General features: G+C 44.0%; 1 protein-coding gene across 2 annotated transcripts in view; it reads left to right on the top strand.

Moving 5' to 3' along the window:
- Window positions 1-21,359, top strand: part of BRDT (bromodomain testis associated) — a 166,875-nt gene that overhangs the window by 123,148 nt on the left and 22,368 nt on the right. For both annotated transcript variants that reach the window (XM_056523157.1, XM_056523156.1), the window contains exons 13-15: window positions 9,075-9,121; window positions 11,685-11,841; window positions 19,822-19,934. In XM_056523157.1, coding sequence (XP_056379132.1) covers window positions 9,075-9,121; window positions 11,685-11,841; window positions 19,822-19,934 — 317 coding nt within the window. The remainder of the gene's footprint in view (window positions 1-9,074; window positions 9,122-11,684; window positions 11,842-19,821; window positions 19,935-21,359) is intronic.

The following is a 21,359-nucleotide window of genomic DNA, read 5'->3' as shown; positions in this document are numbered from 1 at the left end:
TGTACCCTTCTTACAAACAATTAGAAAGGATACAGTTAGTGAACAGAACCCAACACCTCATCCTAATTCCGAAAACTCCGAGGTTTTTTTAGGGGTGAATCCCGACCCTGAATATTATATATAAATCATGGAGGATCCCTTTCCCTCCCTTCAAAAAATGCTAACAGATTTTTTTTTTCACACTGCACATACAAACAATATCCTAATCAAAGACAAGTATACATTTCTTACCGTTACCAACACCAACAAGCCATATTTTTATACAAAAATACACAAGTCCCTAACCCCCCCCCCCCCCCCCCCGGTAGACCCATCATTGCATGCACCAACTCCGCCTGTAGCAACCTATCACATTATATAGACCTTTTTTTTTTACCTTGTTTTCCAGTTACCCAGCTTTCTACGGGACTCCTTCTCTTATTCATCTTCTTTCCACCTTACCATGGAACCCGCAGCACATTTTGGTCACGTGTGATGTTATTTCATTGTATACCAATATAGACCATACCCTCGGACTATTAGCAGTGGAATCCTTTTTAAAAAAGGATTTGAACATTCCGTAATCCCAGCGCATTTTCCTTTTGGAGGGGTTCAAATTTATTTTATAGAATAACTTTTTTATTTATGATGGTGATATCTACCACCAAGAAAAGGGAACGGCTATGGGGGAGGGGGGGGCGAAGGTGGCGCCCTCCTACGCCAACCTTTTTTGGGGGGCATTTGAGGACCAATATATATGGTGTTATGCCCCCCTCATGGAAAATATAGCAATTTATCGTCGCTATATAGATGATTTAATATTCATATGGAAGGGTCCCCCATCCACCCTCCATAAACTTATAGAACACCTGAATACCAACCATTTGGGGATCATATTTACCATGCACTCATGTCGGCAATCCATTGCATTTCTGGATCTTGTGATTACCCACGATGAAAACTGCTTCCTCACGTCGACCTTTTTTTAAAAGCGTTGACAAAAACAGTTATATTGAGTTGAGCAGCGGCCACTACAAAAAGTGGCTTGAAAATGTACCTTTTTCACAATATCACAGGATTAGAAAAAAATTGCTCTACAGATGAAGATTTCAAGATTCAGGCCAGGATCTTAGAAAAACGCTTCCAAGCCAAGAAGTATCCAAAACCCTTGATTTCCCAAGCATACCAGAAAACAAGAAATCTCACCCAAGAGCAGTGCCTTATACCGAAAGAAAAAGAAAAACAAAAGGAAGGACACCCCAAAAGAGACCTTAATTTTATTACCACTTTTAGTATATTAGGTTGTTGTGCTGGCTATTTTTCTTTTTGCTTGTATTTACTACACAGGGGGAATGGCACCCTCTTTAGCTGTGCACCCCTCCCCCTTTCTCACAGGAGGGGTTTTAAATTGTTTATGGATCCAGCATGTCATCCAGTCAGAGGCTATTTTCTGTGGAGAATAATGACCTGGTCAGATGGATCCAGATCTCTATAGAGAAACATGTCCTGATCAGATGGATCCAGATCTCTATAGAGAAACATGGCCTGGTCAGATGGACCCAGATCTCTATAGAGAAACATGACCTGGTCAGATGGATCCAGATCTCTATAGAGAAACATGGCCTGATCAGATGGATCCAGATCTCTATAGAGAAACATGGCCTGGTCAGATGGATCCAGATCTCTATGGAGAAACATGGCCTGGTCAGATGGATCCAGATCTCTATAGAGAAACATGACCTGGTCAGATGGACCCAGATCTCTATAGAGAAACATGGCCTGGTCAGATGGATCCAGATCTCTAGAGAAACATGACCTGGTCAGATGGATCCAGATCTCTATAGAGAAACATGGCCTGGTCAGATGGATCCAGATCTCTATAGAGAAACATGGCCTGGTCAGATGGATCCAGATCTCTATAGAGAAACATGACCTGGTCTGATGGATCCAGATCTCTATAGAGAAACATGGCCTGGTCAGATGGATCCAGATCTCTATAGAGAAACATGACCTGGTCAGATTCCTATAGTTTGGAAATGGTTTCTTGGTCCACCCTGACTTTTCTTATACAGTGCTTTGCATACGTATTCACCCCCTTGGACTCTTCTATATTTAGTCATGGTATAACCACAGATTAAAATTTTATAATGTAATATAATATTGATAATTTTTTTTATGGTCCAACACAAAATAGTCTATCAATTGTGAGTGAAAATAAAGTTACACTGCTCAAAAAAATAAAGTGAACACTGCGATAACACATCCTATATCTGAATGAATGAACTAATCGTATGAAATACTTTCCTCTTTACATAGTTGAATGCACTGACAACAAAATCACACAAATCAACCCCTGGAGGTCTGGATATGGAGTCACACTTAAAATCACAGTGGAAAACCCCACTACAGGCTGATCCAACTTTATGTAATGTCCTTAAAACAAGTCCCAATGAGGCTCAGTAGTGTGTGTGGCCTCCACGTGCCCGTATGACCTCCCTACAACGCCTGGGCATGCTCCTGATGAGGTGGAGGATGGTCTCCTTAGGGATGTCCTCCCAGACCCAGACTAAAGCATCCGCCAACTCCTGGACAGTCTGTGGTGGATGGAGCGTGATGTCCCAGATGTGCTCAATCGGATTCAGGGGAACGGGCGGGCCAGTCCATAGCATCAATGCCTTCCTCCTGTAGGAAATGCTGACACACTCCAGACACATGAGGTCTTGCATTGTCTTGTATTAGGAGGAACCCAGGACCAACCGCACCAGCATATGGTCTCACAAGGGGTCTGAGGATCTCATCTCGGTACCTAATGGCAGTCAGGCTACCTCTGGCAAGCACATGGGCTGTGCGGCCCCCCAAAGAAATACCACCCCACACCATTACTGACCCACCGCCAAACCGGTCATTCTGGAGGATATTGCAGGCAGCAGAATGTTCTCCACGGCATCTCCAGACTCTGTCACATGTGCTCAGTGTGAACCTGCTTTCATCTGTGAAGAGCACAGGGCGCCAGTGGAGAATTTGCCAATCTTGGTTTTCTCTGGCAAATGCCAAACTTCCTGCACGGTGTTGGGCTGTAAGCACAACCCCCACCTGTGGATGTCGGCCCCTCATACCACCCTCATGAAGTCTGTTTCTGACCGTTTGAGTGGACACATGCACATTTGTGGCCTGCTGGAGATCATTTTGTAGGGCTCTGGCAGTGCTCCTCCTGCTCCTCCTTGCACAAAGGCGGAGGTAGCGGTCCTGCTGCTGGGTTGTTGCCCTCCTACGGCCTCCTCCACATCTCCTGAAGTACTAGCCTGTCTGCTGGTAGCGCCTCCGTGCTCTGGACACTACGCTGACAGACACAGCAAACCTTCTAGCCACAGCTCGCATTGATGTGCCATCCTGGATGAGCTGCACTACCTGAGCCACTTGTGTGGGTTGTAGACTCCGTCTCATGCTACCACTAGAGTGAAAGCACCGCCAGCATTCAAGTGACCAAAACATCAGCCAAGAAGCATAGGAACTGAGAAGTGGTCTGTGGTCACCACCTGCATAACCACTCCTTTATTGGGGGTGTCTTGCTAATTGCCTATAATTTCCACCTGTTGTCTGTTCCATTTGCACAACAGCATGTGAAATTGATTGTCAATCAGTGTTGCTTCCTGAGTGGACAGTGGGATTTCACAGAAGTGTCATTGACTTTGAGTTACATTGTGTTGTTTAAGTGTTCCCCCTTTTTTTTTTTTTTTTTGAGCATACAAATAAAAATCTGTATTCACTACTTTCACTGTGAGCAAGATCCGGTTGGACCAATTGCCTTTAATAGTCGCATACTTAGTAAATAGGATCCCCCTGTCTGCAATTTATTCTGGCTAGAAATACACTTGTTCTGTGAAGGGCGCAGAGTTTGTTAGAGAGCATTACTGAACAACCAGAAGCATGAAGACTAAGGAGCTCACCAAACAGTTCCTCTATCCGTAAAGAAGTTCTAAGTATAGTTACGTTATAAAAAATATATTCCAGCTGTGAACATCTACTTGAGCACCATAAAATCCATAATCAGAAAATGGAAAGAATGTAGCCTAACCGGAAATCCACCAAGACGAGGCCGACCACCCAAATTGACAAGCCAGGCAGAAGAAAATTCATCAAAGAATCAACCAGGAGGCCCATGGTAACTCTAGAGGAGCTGTAAAGATCGAGAGCTGATGTGGGAGAATCTGTCCACAGAACGACCATCTGTCGTGTACTTCACAAATCTGACCTTTATGGAAGTGAGCCACGAGAAATCCCATTTGGAGTTTGCCACAATTCATGTGAAAGACACGGTTAAAAATTGGAAGAAGGTTCTTTGTTCAGAAGACACCAATGTTTTGGCTATCTATGGTCCAAACCCCTCTCTGCCCATCCCCCTGAGCCCACCATCTTCACAGTATCACATGAGATAGATGGAGCAATCCTTGAAGAAAATCTGATGCCGCTGGCGAAATACTCGAGATCGGGCCTGAAGTTCGCCTCAGCAGAACAATGATGTCTCCATCCAATCTGAGCTTCAGCTTATTTTGCCAATTAGAATTGACAGACCTTTCCATCTATAGATGTGCAACGCTGGTAGAGACATATCCCCAAAAGACTGGAACTGTAAATGCAGTTCTACCAAGGTGGTTCTTCCAAATATTGACTCAGGGTGGGGGTTGGGCAGGGGGGGGGGGGGGTGAATGCATCAACCAATGTCAACATTTTGTTTTATATCGTCATTGTTTTTGTCACAATAAAAGGTATTGTGTACTTTCATGTTGTGTTCATCAAATGGTAAAGGTCTTGTGATGTCATGCCACGCCCCTTCCATTCATGTCTATGGGAGGGGGCATGATGGCTGTGAACGTGGAAACCCATACTGTTTAGAACACGAGGTGCTGCACGGAGATCGCGGTGGGTCCCAGCGGCGGGACCACCGCGATCAGACATCTGATTCCCTATACTTTGGATAGGGGATAAGATATATGTGGGCAGAGTACCCCTTTAATCCTATAGACATCTCTGGTGTAATGGATGTATGTGTGTATATATGTATATGCAGCATAAAAAGACTATTTGACAAATCCCCACCCCCCATGCTACTCTGCTCCTTGCTCTCCCCCCTCCCACCGAGTAAGGAATTTCTTGTCCTGGCCAACGACTGAAAAGCCTTCTAAGAAAAGAAAATTCCAACAGAAGGACCATACCTTATATGGTATGCCAAGGCTAAAAACACCTCCCTAGTGGGGGTGGGAACTTATGTTAATTGCAATGGTTATATAAGCTGTATGAATGCCAATAAAGGTTAGAAGTATGAAGTATTTGAAACTGACATGACTCCGTTTGATTTACTTTGGTGTATACATTCTGATAAAGAATTAGGACAGGGGACCCTGCCCCAATACTAGACTGCGGGCTATCCCCATATTAGACTGCGGACCCCGTCCCCATACAAGACTGTGGCTGTCCCCATACTAGACTTCGGGCTGTCCCCATACTAGACTGCAGGCCCCATCCCATACTAGACTGTGGGCCCCATCCCCATACCAGACTGCGGGCTGTCCTCCTACTAGACTTCGGGCTGTTCCAATACTAGACTGCAGGCCCCGTCCCCATACTAGACTGCGGGCTATCCCCATATTAGACTGCGGACCCCGTCCCCATACAAGACTGTGGCTGTCCCCATACTAGACTTCGGGCTGTCCCCATACTAGACTGCAGGCCCCGTCCCCATACTAGACTGTGGGCCCCATACTAGACTGCGGGCCATCCCCATACCAGACTGCGGGCTGTCCTCCTACTAGACTTCGGGCTGTTCCAATACTAGACTGCAGGCCCCGTCCCCATACTAGACTGCGGGCCCCGTCCCCATACTAGACTGTGGGCCCCATACTAGACTGTGGGCGCCATCCCCATACTAGACTGCGGGCTCCGTCCCCATACCAGACTGCAAGCCCCCCTCCCCATACCAGACTGATTATTGCACACTACAGTGGAGGAAGAAAGTATTTGATCCACTGATTTTGTACGTTTTCTTGTTGACGAAGAAATGATCGGTCTATGATTTTAATGGTCGCTTCATTTGAACAGTGAGAGACAGAATAGCAACAAAAAGCCTTTCACATAGAGTATAATTCAGTAAGATGTCTGGCTCCCAGTTGTCTTTTATACAGGTAATGAGCTGAGATTAGGAGCACTCTCTTATAGGGAACATTCCTAATCTCAGCTTGTTACCTGTATAAAAGACACTTGTCCACAGATCTAAAGGCATCTGGGACCATAGTCTTCAAGAAAACAATCAGTGACCTACTACTTATAAACTCATCATTTTTTGTCAGTGGTCAAATGTACAAAATCAGCAGGGGATCAAATACTTTATTCCTCCACTGTATATCACTCTCTCTTCTTCACTGGGCCGGTAGATCGTGCTTGTCTGTTCTAATGATTTCATAATATATATATTTTTTTTCTATCCAGCATCATTTAATCCAGGTATCACTGGGATCTGTCCTTTTTGTTATGTGTAGCAGAAATACATTTGATGTTTAATAATTTTAGTGGAACCACGATCACATGACATCTCACTGATATTATTCATATGGCAGGTATCTGATCTTAAAGGGGTACTCCGCCCCTAGACAGCTTATCCCCTATCCATGGGGATAAGATGTCTTATCGTGGGGGTCCTGCTGCTGGGAACCCCCGCGATCTCGGCTGCGGCACCCCAGATATCCGGTGCAGGGATGCGAACTTCGCTCTGTGCCGGTTGACTGTTGATGCGGGGCGGAGGCTCGTGAAATCACGGCAACGCCCCACTCGTGACACGGTCATGCCCCCTCAATGCAAGTCTGTGGGAGGGGGTGTGATGTGGCCGTGACGTCATGAGCCTCTGGCGCTGAACCCAGCGCTCTAAACGAATGCCGGGTGCAGCAGGGAGATCGCGTGATTAGGCATCAGTGATCAGGCATCTTATCCCCTATTCTTTGGATAGGGGATAAGAGGTCTAGGGGGGGATACCCCTTTAAAAAATGATGTGTAAGTGGATCACATGCTATAAGATTAGTCACCTATCTGCCCCACTTCTCCCCCCCCCATGTCCTCTCACTACTTCCTAGTTGAGCAGTTGCTCAGAACTACACTTCCCAGAATGCATTGCTTTCCCTCAGCTCTCCTTGGCAGTCCTCCCACCCTCCCTACTTCCCTACCATAGCACACCTGTCAGTTCCCCGTCCAGAGCTGTTGCAGAATATTTCAGTACACAGCAGACTATCGCACAATCAGTGAGGTTTCAGCACCTTTTGTATTCATTCCCTTTCTACTCCTCTGCCTGTGGCATTGGTCAGCACAAGGCAGCATGCTGTATACACACCTTAAATTTTCCTAAATATCACAAAGATATGTATATATGACAGGAAGATGGTGATGTAGGCTGTAGGGGCTGGTCAGAGGTGGTGACATCACTCAGGGGGTGGGACTTTAGCTAAGAGAGAAGATCCAGCCACGCCTCCCGAGACTGTAGCAGGTGATGCATTGTCTTCAGAGAAAGGGAGGAGCCAGGGAGCTGCTGAGACAGCACCACACTGACAACGAGAGGACCACACAACTTTCTGTCAGAAGAAAGGGAGGAGCCGGGGGTCTGCTGAAACAGCACCACACTGACAACGAGAGGACCACACAACTTTCTGTCAGAAGAAAGGGAGGAGCCGGGGGTCTGCTGAGACAGCACCACACTGACAACGAGAGGACCACACAACTTTCTGTCAGAAGAGAGGGAGGAGCCGGGGGGCTTCTGAGACAGCACCACACTGACCACGAGAGGACCACACAACTTTCTGTCAGAAGAAAGGGAGGAGCCGGGGGTCTGCTGAGACAGCACCACACTGACAACGAGAGGACCACACAACTTTCTGTCAGAAGAGAGGGAGGAGCCGGGGGGCTTCTGAGACAGCACCACACTGACCACGAGAGGACCACTCAACTTTCTGTCAGAAGAAAGGGAGGAGCCGGGGGTCTGCTGAAACAGCACCACTGACAACGAGAGGACCACACAACTTTCTGTCAGAAGAGAGGGAGGAGCCGGGGGCTGCTGAGACAACACCACACTGACAATGAGAGGACCACACAACTTTCTGTCAGAAGAGAGGGAGGAGCCGGGGGGCTTCTGAGACAGCACCACTGACAATGAGAGGACCACACAACTTTCTGTCAGAAGAGAGGGAGGAGACGGGGGCTGCTGAGACAGCACCACACTGACAATGAGAGGACCACACAACTTTCTGTCAGAAGAGAGGGAGGAGCCGGGGGTCTGCTGAAACAACACCACACTGACAATGAGAGGACCACACAACTTTCTGTCAGAAGAGAGGGAGGAGCCAGGGAGCTGCTGAGACAACACCACACTGACAATGAGAGGACCACACAACTTTCTGTCAGCATCGAATTGTTCCCCCCAAGTTTCTTCCGTGTATATTTACCCTATTCTTGGTGAGCCACTTCTTTTCTTTTCTGCTGGAAATACAGATGTACAGAAATTTCTGGAAGTGCATAGTTAATATAAGTGTATAGTTTGTAATGTTTGAAAAAAGACAAGAGCCCATCGAGTTCGACCTAGAACCCTACTGTGGTGATCCAGAGGAAGGCAAAACCCTCCATGAGGCTGATGCCAATCGCCGGAGAAGGGCTTGCGATAGACCGCATCCTTTGTGCACGTTTTTTTAGTGAAACACCTTTGCACTTTTCCTTGCACTTTGGGTGATTCGAGAGCACGTTCCTCGGCTCTTTGATAAAAACAAAAAAACAAGCTGAGATTAGGAGTGTTCCCTTTTAGAGAGTGCTCCTAATCTTCACTCATAACCTGTATAAAAGACACCTGGGAGGCAGAAATCTTGCTGATCCAATACTTATTTCACCAAGTTAAATGCCAGTCAATTCATAACTTATGTCAAATGCATTTTTATGGAAACATTTTTATTTCGTCTCTCTCTCTGTTCAGATAAACCGACCAATAAAATTATAGACAGATCCTACTCAGCGGGTGAATGTACAGAATCATCAGGGGATCAAATATTTTTTTTTCTTCTCTTTTACAGAACCCCAGTTTCCCAGTAACAATGTTCCACCTGCAAAACAGGAGCAGGTAATATCCAGTAATAACCTTCAGCCTCTTGTTATAAAGAAACTGTCACTAGTTTAATGCTGCCCGAATCACAGACAGCATGAAGCACTGACAGGTTTCCCGTGTACGCTGATATAGAGTCATGGCGGTAGATATTGGCACCCCTGAAATTTTTCAAGAAAATTAAGTATTTGTCACAGAAAAGGATTGCAGTAACACATGTTTTGCTTTACACATGTTTATTCCCTTTGTGTGTATTATAATTAAACTAAAAAAAAAGGAGGAAAAAAAACAAATTGGACATAATGTCACCAAACTCCAAAAATGGGCTGGACAACATTATCGGCACCCTTTCAAAATTGTGGATAAATAATATTGTGTCAAGCATGTGATGCTTCTTTAAACTCACATGGAGCAAGTATCAGGTGTGGGCAATATAAATATCACACTTGAAAGCAGATAAAAAGGAGAGAAGTTCACTTAGTCTTTGCATTGTGTGTCTGTGTGTGCCACACTAAGCATGGACAACAGAAAGAGGAGAAGAGAACTGTCTGAGGACTTGAGAACCAAAATTGTGGAAAATATCAACATTCTCAAGGTTACAAGTCCATCTCCAGAGATCTAGATTTGTCTTTGTCCACAGTGCGCAACATTATTAAGAAGTTTGCAATTCATGGCACTGTAGCTAATCTCCCTGGGCGTGGATGGAAGAGAAAAATTGTAGTATGGTAAGTATGGTGTCAACGCAGGATAGTTCGGATGGTGGATAAGCAGCCCCAAACAAGTTCCAAAGATATTCAAGCTGTCCTGCAGGCTGAGGGAGCATCAGTTTCAGTGCAAACTATCCGTCGACATTTAAATGAAATGAAACGCTATGGAGGAGACCCAGGAGGACCCCACTGCTGACACAAAGCCTAAATGAACTTGAGTAAGCCAAAATCCTTCTGGGAAAATGTCTTGTGGACAGATGAGACCAAGATAGAGCTTTTTGGTAAAGCAAATCATTCTACTGTTTACTGAAAACAGAATGAGGCCTACAAAGAAAAGAGCACAGAACCTACAGTGACATATGGTGGAGGTCAGTGATGTTTTGGGTTGTTTTGCTGCCTCTGGCACTGGGGGCCTTGAATGTGTACAAGACATCATGAAAACTGAGGATTACCAATGGATTTTGGGTCGCACTGTACAGCCCAGTGTCAGAAAGCTGGGTTTGTGTCTGAGATCTTGGGTCTTCCAGCAGGACAAAGACCCAGAAATGGATGGCAACAAAGCACTGGAGAGTTCTGGAGTGTCAGCAATGAGTCCAGATCTAAATCCCATTGATCACCTGTGGAGAGATCTTATAATTACTGTTGGGAAAAGGCGCCTTCCAATAAGAGACCGGGAGCAGTTTGTAAAGGAAGAGTGGTCCAACATTCCGACTGAGAGGTGTAAGAAGCTTATTGATGGTTATAGGAAGAGTGGTCCAACATTCCAGCTGAGAGGTGTAAGAAGCTTATTGATGCTTATAGGAAGAGTGGTCCAACATTCCGGCTGAGAGGTGTAAGAAGCTTATTGATGCTTATAGGAAGAGTGGTCCAACATTCCGGCTGAGAGGTGTAAGAAGCTTATTGATGGTTATAGGAAGACACTGATTTCACTTATTTTTTTCCAAAGGGTGTGCAACCAAATATTAAGTTATGGGTGACAATAATTTTGTCCAGACCATTTTTGGAGTTTGGTGACATTATGTCCAATTTGCTTTTTTTCCTCCCTTTTTTGGTTTAGTTCCAATACACACAAAGAGAATAAACATGTGTATAGCAAAACATGTGTTACTGCAATCCTTTCCTGTGAGAAATACTTCATTTTCTTGAGAAATTTCAGGGTTGCCAACATTTCAGGGTTGCCAACTGTATGACTTTTACTGGGCTTTTCCCAGTTTTTAATACTAATTTTTTTTATTTTTTTATTTTTTTTTATTTTTTATTTTTTTTAAGGATAACCCATTTAAAGTGGTACTCCACTGGAAAATATATATATATTTTTTTTATCAACTCACGCCAGAAAGTTAAACAGATCTATAAATTATTTCTATATAAAAATCTTAATCCTTCCAGTACTGATCAGCTGCTGTATGCTCCACAGGGGGGGGGAAGGGGGGGGGGGGGGAGAGATGGGACCGGCTCCTCCATTTACTGGCTAGGAGACCTACATGTGACTACATTCTGGCTCAGCTTTACCGAAAGATGCAATGACTAGATAACAAGTATTTAGTGCAGTGTTTCCTAACCAGCATGCCTTCAGATGTTTTGAAACAGCTGGAGGTACGCTGATTAGGAAACGCTGCTCTAGTGCTGGTGGTATCCTACAGTTCATTTGCCATCAAACAACAATGCAAGTTTGAACATAGCCTTTTACCTCATTTTGGGTCAAGATATGGGATTTCATACAATTAGGCCAAAATTCAGTGTCCCCATTTTTATGGCTTATCCCTGGCATCTCTTTCATTTATACCAGTGAACTTTAGTAATAGAATTTGATAAATTTTAGAAATACGAACATAACCCCGATCTTCAATAATTGCGTGTTCCATCCTTTTCAGATTCCTCCCCCTACTGTGTCCAGGAATTTGGTCGTCCATCGTTCTCTTTCCATAGACGGTCCACAGTCTGCACAAGTCCCCTCGGTCAGCCATCCGTGCAAACCCACAGTGAAGATGACAGATAGCGACCAAGACACCATCCCCTTCTCACCACTAGGTAACGGGTCGGTTACGGAGATCCCGGCTGATGCACTCATGCCAATACTGATCCATACATTCTGAAAGGTTGTAATTAGAGATGAGCGAACTTACAGTAAATTCGATTCATCACGAACTTCTCGGCTCGGCGGTTGCTGACTTTTCCTGCATAAATTAGTTCAGCTTTCCGGTGCTCCGGTGGGCTGGAAAAGGTGGATACATTCCTAGGAAAGAGTCTCCTAGGACTGTATCCAACTTTTTCAGCCCACGGGAGCATCTGAAAGCTGAACTAATTTATGCAGGAAAAGCCATCGACTGCCGAGCCGAGAAGTTCGTGACGAATCGAATTTACTGTAAGTTCGCTCATCTCTAGTTGTAATATAAGGCATGTTTTAGAATCCACCTAGAGGATGCATAATTATATATACATACACACATATAAATATATAAATATATATATATATATATATATATATATATATATATTAAATTTGAGTAGCCGTATTAGTCCAGAGATGCAGATGCAAATCAAAAAATGTTGCAGTATCTTGATATACCTTTTTTATTGGACTAACAGAATTTTGTAGAGATAAGCTTTCGAGATTCCTCCCTTTATCAAGTCCAAAGCATTTGCTTTGGACTTGATAAAGGGAGGAATCCCGAAAGCTTGTCTCTACAAAATTCTGTTAGTCCAATAAAAAAGGTATATCAAGATACTGCAACATTTTTTGATTTGCATCTATATAGAGAAGAGACAGAGAGAGAAAATTAAAATAAGAATATACGGTATATAATATATTTTAATAATATACACATTTATGTGTGTGTATGTATGTGTGCATATATATATATATATATATATATATATATATATATATATATATATATATAATTATTATTTTTTTATTTTATATATCCAAAAAATATTGCAGCACTACTCAGCCTAAAGATGTGGGTGCCAGCGTCCAAAACTCCTTAATTTAGATAGTATCCAGCAACAACGCAGCACTCCAAAAAAATAGTGAAAAGTTGTGTGTTTATTTCTGTCACATCAATACAGGCAACGTTTCTGCTCCTATGGAGCCATTGTCAAGCTTAGTGCTACACACCAGTAAGGGGTTTAAATACCCATGTGAACAATACATCATCAAATTACAAATTAAGTGATAATTGTACAAAAATCTCAACATTTCATAAATATCATATATATATAAATAACGTTCCGTGTATATATTGCATATCCTCAGTGGACACCTTTCCCAATAAAGTGCATACAAGTGGTTTAAAAACATTAAAATGCTTGAAATATCATGCTCCAATTACATCTTGATAATACATAACAGCTGAAAAACTAAATTAATATACATAAGGCAAGGAGACAGACTCTTACCCGCTCTGTTGTTACTATCATGGCGTCCGCTGGCGTGGGTGTAAACGCCACTGCGCCTGTGTGAAACGCGATCCGCATCCAGAGCTGTCATGGAGCTTGAAAATGGGTCCATAGGAGCAGAAACGTTGCTTGTATTGATGTGACAGAAATAAACCCATAACTTTTCACAATTTTTTTGGAGTGCTGCTTGTTGCGCCCTATAGGACGCACCGGCATATAAGACGCACCCTATTTTAAAGGTGCAAAATCTAGAAAAAAAAAGATTCTGCACCCAACAGTGATCTTCAACCTGCGGACCTACAGATGTTGCAAAACTACAACTCCCAGCATGCCCGGACAGACGTTGGCTGTCCGGGCATGCTGGGAGTTGTAGTTTTGCAACATCTGGAGGTACGCAGGTTGAAGACCACTGGTATAGGAGGTAATACTCACCTGTCCCCGCCGCTCCGGACCCTTCACCGCTGCCCTGGATGTCGCTCCATCGCTGTTGCCGCGTCCCCGTGGTGTCCCCGACACTCCGGACGTCTTGTTCCCCGGGATCCAAGCTCTCCGTCGCCATCATCACGCCGCTCCTATTGGATGACGGGACGGCGTGCGCGACGACGTGATGACGTCGACGGAGAGCGCCGCCATGCAGGGGATCCTGGCCCGGAGCAGACACCGAGGAGGCAGGTAAGGTCCCTCCCGGTGTCCTGTAAGCTGTTCGGGACGCCGCGATTTCACAACGGCGGTCCCGGACAGCCCGACTGAGCAGCCTGGTTAGTGTTATTTTCGCTTAAGACGCGGCGGTCAGCTTTGATCGCCGCATCTGAAGGGTTAATACAGAGCATTGCCGCGATCGGTGATGTCCTGTATTAGCTGCGGGTCCCGGCCGTTGATGGCCGCAGGTATTCGCCGTATAAGACGCACCAACTTTCCCCCCCCCAGTTTTGGGGAACAAAAAGTGCGTCTTATACGGCGAAAAATACGGTATATATATATAATATTCATGTGTATGTAAAGTATGTGTATAAAAAAAAAATATATATATATATATATATATATATATATATATATATACATATATATAAATAATCATTAGCACAAACAACTCTAATGTAGTTAGTATGATTAAAAAAGAAATAAACCCATAATGAATTAACCAGTCTGGCCTAAAAAGGAAAGAATTCCCCACCAAATCCCAAGTAGTGAGTTTTTAAAAGATTATTTTAGCCTCAATATATATATATATATATATATATATACACATATATTTAATTACTATATTGACACCTAGTGTTTACATTGTGCAATGGGCACTAGTTTTTAATACATATTATAATAATATAAGTTTTAAGGGGGGGGGAGATTTCTAGTTTAGGGCTTGCCCTTTTGGGGGTAACCCCTAAAGATTGCTGATGCACTGTGGGTGTCCAGTAATCCGTCAGGGATTTTGTTGTTCTATTCTTTAAACGATTATAATGCCTAAAGGTCCTAGAAACATAGTAAATGTACAATAACCTGGGGACCGATTCCCTAGGTTCTTGCTATCGTATGTATAGATACTCATTCCCAGAAGATCCCTTTGTCTCTAATGAATAAAACCTCATTGTTTTCCATCTCCTTTGATTACAAGGTGGATGTTCTCCCTGTCATGCCAGACATCATCTTCTGGGCCCAATGCTGACCTCTAAACCCACATTCTTACCTCATCACTGTGCAGAGTTTATCACAAATTCTGTGTTTTTATTTGTCCTCCCACTTTTTGAGGATTGATACAGGTTCTTGGGCATATTCAGAAGTTTTTTTGTGGGGTGGGAGGCATAATCTTAATGTCATCCATGCTTCACCACATTTTGACAATGTCATGAAAGGTAGGGGCATAATCAGTATCCAATAAAGCGCAAGCATGCAAAGAGTGAAGATGACAAAACCTGATGCAAAACCTTAATAGAAGAAGCAAACCCCCCTTTACGTAGCAGCAGACCCCTGTAGGTAGTTGCAGCCCCTCTGTCGATAGTAGAAACATAGAATGTGTCTCCCTGCAGTAAACCCGTGTTGTTTTTCATCTTGCAATCCATGGGATTTTAGATGTTTCACATTCCTATCCTTTAGTAGGGTTTCCATTAATTTCCCCACAATTGATGTCAGACTTACTGGCCTATAGTTGCTCGATTCCTCCCTACTACCTTTCTTGTGAATGGGCACAACGTTTCCTCTGGGCTCATTTCTCAAGCTCAGTGTAAAGCTGTGGAGGGAGCGGATTTATGTGAAGGTCACAGGCTCTTCCATAGGACACCATGTAAAGGACAGGAGAACAGGGGAGCGAAGCGGCAACATTTTACAGGTGCATTAGTGTAGTGAATGAGTAAGAGCCGCCACTCAACTGACCTGTTTTTCCCACAACATTAAAAGTGCCCATCCCCCCCAATACTCAAAATGTAAACTTTTTGTTCATCGAGCCACTTAGCTATCAATTTTTCCCTTTGACATGGTCTCCATCATGCTAGTAAACCCTTGTCCATCCCCAGATCGCTCCTGGATGGTTAGGAGATCGTTCAGTCTCAAAACGTTTTGCCATGAAATGTAGATTGTGGAGTAGTTTTTTACTAATCCCCCAACTCAATGGACACAATGATCAGGCTTCATTTAGATTGGATGAACCCTTTAGCTTTAGCTGCTTTTAAAGGGGTACGCCAGTGGAAAACAATGACACTGCTCAAAAAAAAATAAAGGGAACACTAAGATGACACATCGTAGATCTGAATGGATGGAGCAAGACGTCCCAGATGTGCTCAATCAGATTCAGGGGAACGGCGGCCAGTCCATAGCATCAATGCCTTCCTCTTGTAGGAACTGCTGACACACTCCAGCCACATGAGGTCTAGCATTGTCTTGTATTAGGAGGAACCCAACCGCACCAGCATATGGTCTCACAAGGGGTCTGAGGATCTCATCTCGGTACCTAATGGCAGTCAGGCTACCTCTGGCAAGCACATGGAGGGCTGTGCGGCCCCCCAAAGAAATGCCACCCCACACCATTACTGACCCACCGCCAAACCGGTCATACTTGAGTATGTTGCAGGCAGCAGAAAGTTTTCCACGGCGTCTCCAGACTCTGTCACATCTGTCACATGTGCTCAGTGTGAACCTGCTTTCATCTGTGAAGAGCACAGGGCGCCAGTGGGGAATTTGCCAATCTTTGTGTTATCTGGCAAATGACAAACGTCCTGCACGGTGTTGGGCTGTAAGCACAACCCCCACCTGTGGACGTCGGGCCCTCATACCACCCTCATGGAGTCTGTTTCTGACCGTTTGAGTGGACACATGCACATTTGTGGCCTGCTGGAGGTCATTTTGCAGGGCTCTGACAGTGCTCCTCCTGCTCCTCCTTGCGCATAGGAGGAGGTAGCGGTCCTGCTGCTGGGTTGTTGCCCTCCTACGGCCTCCTCCACGTCTCCTGATGTACTGGCCTGTCTCCTGGTAGCGCCTCCATGCTCTGGTCACTACGCTGACAGACACAGCAAACCTTATTACCACAGCTCGCATTGATGTGCCATCCTGGATGAGCTGCACTACCTGAGCCACTTGTGTGGGTTGTAGACTTTGTCTCATGCTACCACTAGAGTGAAAGCACCGCCAGCATTCAAAAGTGACCAAAACATCAGCCAGGAAGCATAGGAACTGAGAAGTGGTCTGTGGTCCCCACCTGCAGAACCACTCCTTTATTGGGGGTGTCTTGCTAATTGCCTATAATTTCCACGTGTTGTCTGTTCCATGTGAAATTGATTGTCAATCAGTGTTCTTCCTGAGTGGACAGTGGGATTTCACACAAGTGTCAGTGACTTGGGGTTACATTGTGTTGGTTAAGTGTTACCTTTATGTTTTTGAGCAGTGTACTTTAAAAATCAACTGGTGCCAGAAAGTTATACAGATTTGTAAATTACTTTGATATAAAAATCTTAATCCTTCCAGTACTTATCAGCTGCTGCATACTCCAGAGGAAGTTGTGTAGTTTTTTTCCAGTCTGACCACAGTGCTCTCTGCTGACACCTCTGTCCATGTCAGGAACTGTACAGAGTAGAAGCAAATATCTTCTGCTCCGGACAGTTCCTGACATGGACAGAGGTGTCAGCAGAGAGCACTGTGATCTGACTGGAAAAAACTACATAAGTTCCTCTGTAGTATACAGCAGCTGATAAGTACTGGAAGGATTAAGATTTTTAACTAGAAGTCATTTACAAATCTGTTTAGCTTTCTGGCACAAGTTGATAAAAAAAAAAAAGTTTTCCACTCCAGCCATTAAAGGGGTACTCCGCCCCTAGACATCTTATCCCCTAGGACCCCTGGGATCTCCGCTGCGGCACCCCGCCATCATTACTGCACAGAGCAGACTCACTCTGTGCGTAATGACCGGCGATACAGGGGCCGGAGGATCATGATGTCATGGCTCACGCCCCCTTAATGCAAGTCTATGGGAGGGGGTGTGATGGCCGCCACACCTCCTCTCATAGACTTGTATTGAAGGGGCGCTCCATGATGTCACAAGGGGGCGGAGCCATGACGTAACGATGCTCCGGCCCCTATATTGCCCGTCATAATGCACAGAGCGAGTTTTCTCTGTGCAGTAATGATAGCGGGGTGCTGCAGCGGAGATCCCGGGGGGTCCCCAGCAGCGGGACCCCGGCGATCTGACATCTTATCCCCTATCCTTTGGATAGGGGATAAGATGCTAGGGGCGGAGTACCCCTTTAACTTCACTACCCCTTTAAGCGCTTTCCTGAAGGTAATGGCTGACTCCTTACAAAATGAGCCTTACAAAATGTGGGATGGCAACAGCACCACCAGGACTTCATGCAATGTTTGTCGTGCCATTTACCCTGGTCAAACACAATACAGTGGAAAAGTCTGGCATTTAAAAATGGAAGTGGTCATACCTGGTCATAGGAAGTGGTCATACATAGTCACAGGGATTAATCATACATAGTCACAGGAATTAATCATACATAGTCACAGGGATTATTCATACATAGTCACAGGAATTATTCATACATAGTCACAGGAATTAATCATACATAGTCACAGGAATTAATCATACATAGTCCAGGAATTAATCATACATAGTCACAGGAATTAATCATACATAGTCACAGGGATTATTCATACATAGTCACAGGAATTAATCATACATAGTCACAGGGATTATTCATACATAGTCACAGGAATTATTCATACATAGTCACAGGAATTAATCATACATAGTCACAGGAATTAATCATACATAGTCCAGGAATTAATCATACATAGTCACAGGGATTAATCATACATAGTCACAGGAATTAATCATACATAGTCACAGGGATTATTCATACATAGTCACAGGAATTATTCATACATAGTCACAGGAATTATTCATACATAGTCACAGGAATTATTCATACATAGTCACAGGGATTAATCATACATAGTCACAGGGATTAATCATACATAGTCACAGGAATTAATCATACATAGTCACAGGGATTATTCATACATAGTCACAGGAATTATTCATACATAGTCACAGGAATTAATCATACATAGTCACAGGAATTAATCATACATAGTCCAGGAATTAATCATACATAGTCACAGGGATTAATCATACATAGTCACAGGAATTAATCATACATAGTCACAGGGATTATTCATACATAGTCACAGGAATTATTCATACATAGTCACAGGAATTATTCATACATAGTCACAGGAATTATTCATACATAGTCACAGGGATTAATCATACATAGTCACAGGGATTAATCATACATAGTCACAGGAAGTGGTCATACATGGTCACAGGAATTATTCATACATAGTCACAGGGATTAATCATACATAGTCACAGGAATTATTCATACATAGTCACAGGAAGTGGTCATACATGGTCACAGGAATTATTCATACATAGTCACAGGGATTAATCATACATGGTCACAGGAATTATTCATACATAGTCACAGGGATTAATCATACATAGTCACAGGAATTATTCATACATAGTCACAGGAATTAATCATACATGGTCACAGGAAGTGGTCATACACGATCACAAAAGGTGGTCATACCTGGTCACAGGAAGTGGTCATACCTGGTCACAGGAAGTGGTCATACCTGGTCATAGGAAGTGGTCATACCTGGTCACAGGAAGTGGTCATACCTGGTCACAGGAAGTGGTCATACCTGGTCACAGGAAGTGGTCATACCTGGTCACAGGAAGTGGTCATACCTGGTCACAGGAAGTGGTCATACCTGGTCACAGGAAGTGGTTATACCTGGTCATAGGAAGTGGTCATACCTGGTCATAGGAAGTGGTCATACCTGGTCACAGGAAGTGGTCATACCTGGTCATAGGAAGTGGTCATACCTGGTCATAGGAAGTGGCCATACATGATTACAGGAAGTGGTCATACCTGGTCATAGGAAGTGGTCATACCTGGTCACAGGAAGTGGTCATACCTGGTCGCCTTTGACTTTGTCCATTTCTCGTGACAACACTCTACGGTGTATTTATTGAAGCCAATGGTCTGGAGACGTACCAAGTGCATTGTGAATTGAAAATGGTTTTGTTTATTTTGTTTTTTCTTCTAGCTATAAGTAAGGTGCTGTCCCCAATCCTGTCCCCTGTGTGTGAGCCCATTGCTCCCACTAAGAAAGAATCCCCACAATCCTGCTCAATGAAGACCGAGAATACCGAGCCAGAGGTGACTCTTCTCTTTGTATAACTTCTGAATAGTCATAGAAATGTTTACATGGTTTATTGCTTATTTTTGTTCTTAATTCTCCCCATGTTAGTTGATGTTTTGTTCTTTTCATAGTGTTTTGTTCTTCTCTACACAATCACTTACAATTGAAAAAAAAATATATAAAAAAGACTGGTGCAGAAAGAATTCATGTAGTCAGAGAACACCGGGACCAGGTCCAGGAGCGGCCCGTACTGGACCATTAAGGGTGGGGACCCCCCTCTGTACAATTCATATGGGCTCCATAGACTTTCCATAGAATCCAGGGGAGTGAAGTGCAAAGCCGATCGGTGGGGTCTGACCTGTTAAATGTTTTATTAATTAACAGTAATGGTGCGCACCATTGAATGCAGTTTTTTGTTTTTTTTTTGTTTTATCTTCACGTTTAAAAAAATAAAATAAATAAATAAAAGAATAAATTCTCATGAGTCTAGGTAACATTCCCCCCAGTTTATTTTGTGCAGCCTTTTTTGGTACAGACTGTTCTATCTGGGTCACAATAAAATCCATCAGTGAAACTGTCATATAGCTCAGAGCAGTCCAACAAGTGGGGGAAGGGTGCTCCAGCTCCACAAGAAGTAAAAATATATCTTTGTTCCGCTACATGTTTAAAATCCAAAAAAAGACAGTGCTTAAAATCCAAAATAAAACCCACTTACTCTGACGCGTTTCAAACTATACAATTCTTAGTCATGGCATGAGATCTGCTTATTGCAAATGGCTTTATATACTAAAGCGGTCACCAAAATTCAGACAATGCTCCTCCTCCCTGTTACGGAACTTCTTCCAGCCGGAAGGATACGAGGGCGGTTGCATACGTTTCAACGTAGTACAAAGACCTCAACTGAACCATTGGACAACGTCACCAAATCAATACACAACTGACAGGAAAGCATTATGAATGATTAAAGGGGTACTCCGCCACTCAGCGTTTGGAACAAATGGTTCTGAACGCTGGAGCCGGCGCCGGGAGCTCGTGACACCATAGCCACGCCCCCTCATGCCGTCAGGCCCCGCCCCCTCAATGCAAGTCTATGGGAGGGGCGTGACAGTTGTCACGCCCCCTCCCATAGACTTGCTTTGAGGGGGCGGGGAGTGACGTTTTGAGGGGGCAGGGCTATGACTTCACAAGCTCCCGGGTGAGCAGCGGAGTACCCCTTTAAATCATTTTCCACCCTGTGTTGGAACAGGTCCATAGAACTGGTGCGTGAGTTTACAGGATAACAATATGGATTAGAGGTCTTAAAACTCTTTTTGGTGTCACAAATAACAATTTCCTCAGATAGAGAAGATTCGGAATGTAAATCTATCCAGTAGAGCACATTGTAGCGGTAGTTGGTTGGTACCTATACGGTTGAGACAATTCTCAGGCATACTGCCTGCCAT

The sequence above is a fragment of the Hyla sarda genome, chromosome 6 (genome assembly GCF_029499605.1).
Source record: "Hyla sarda isolate aHylSar1 chromosome 6, aHylSar1.hap1, whole genome shotgun sequence".
Taxonomy (NCBI): domain Eukaryota; kingdom Metazoa; phylum Chordata; class Amphibia; order Anura; family Hylidae; genus Hyla; species Hyla sarda.
This window is presented reverse-complemented; position numbering and strand designations above follow the sequence as displayed.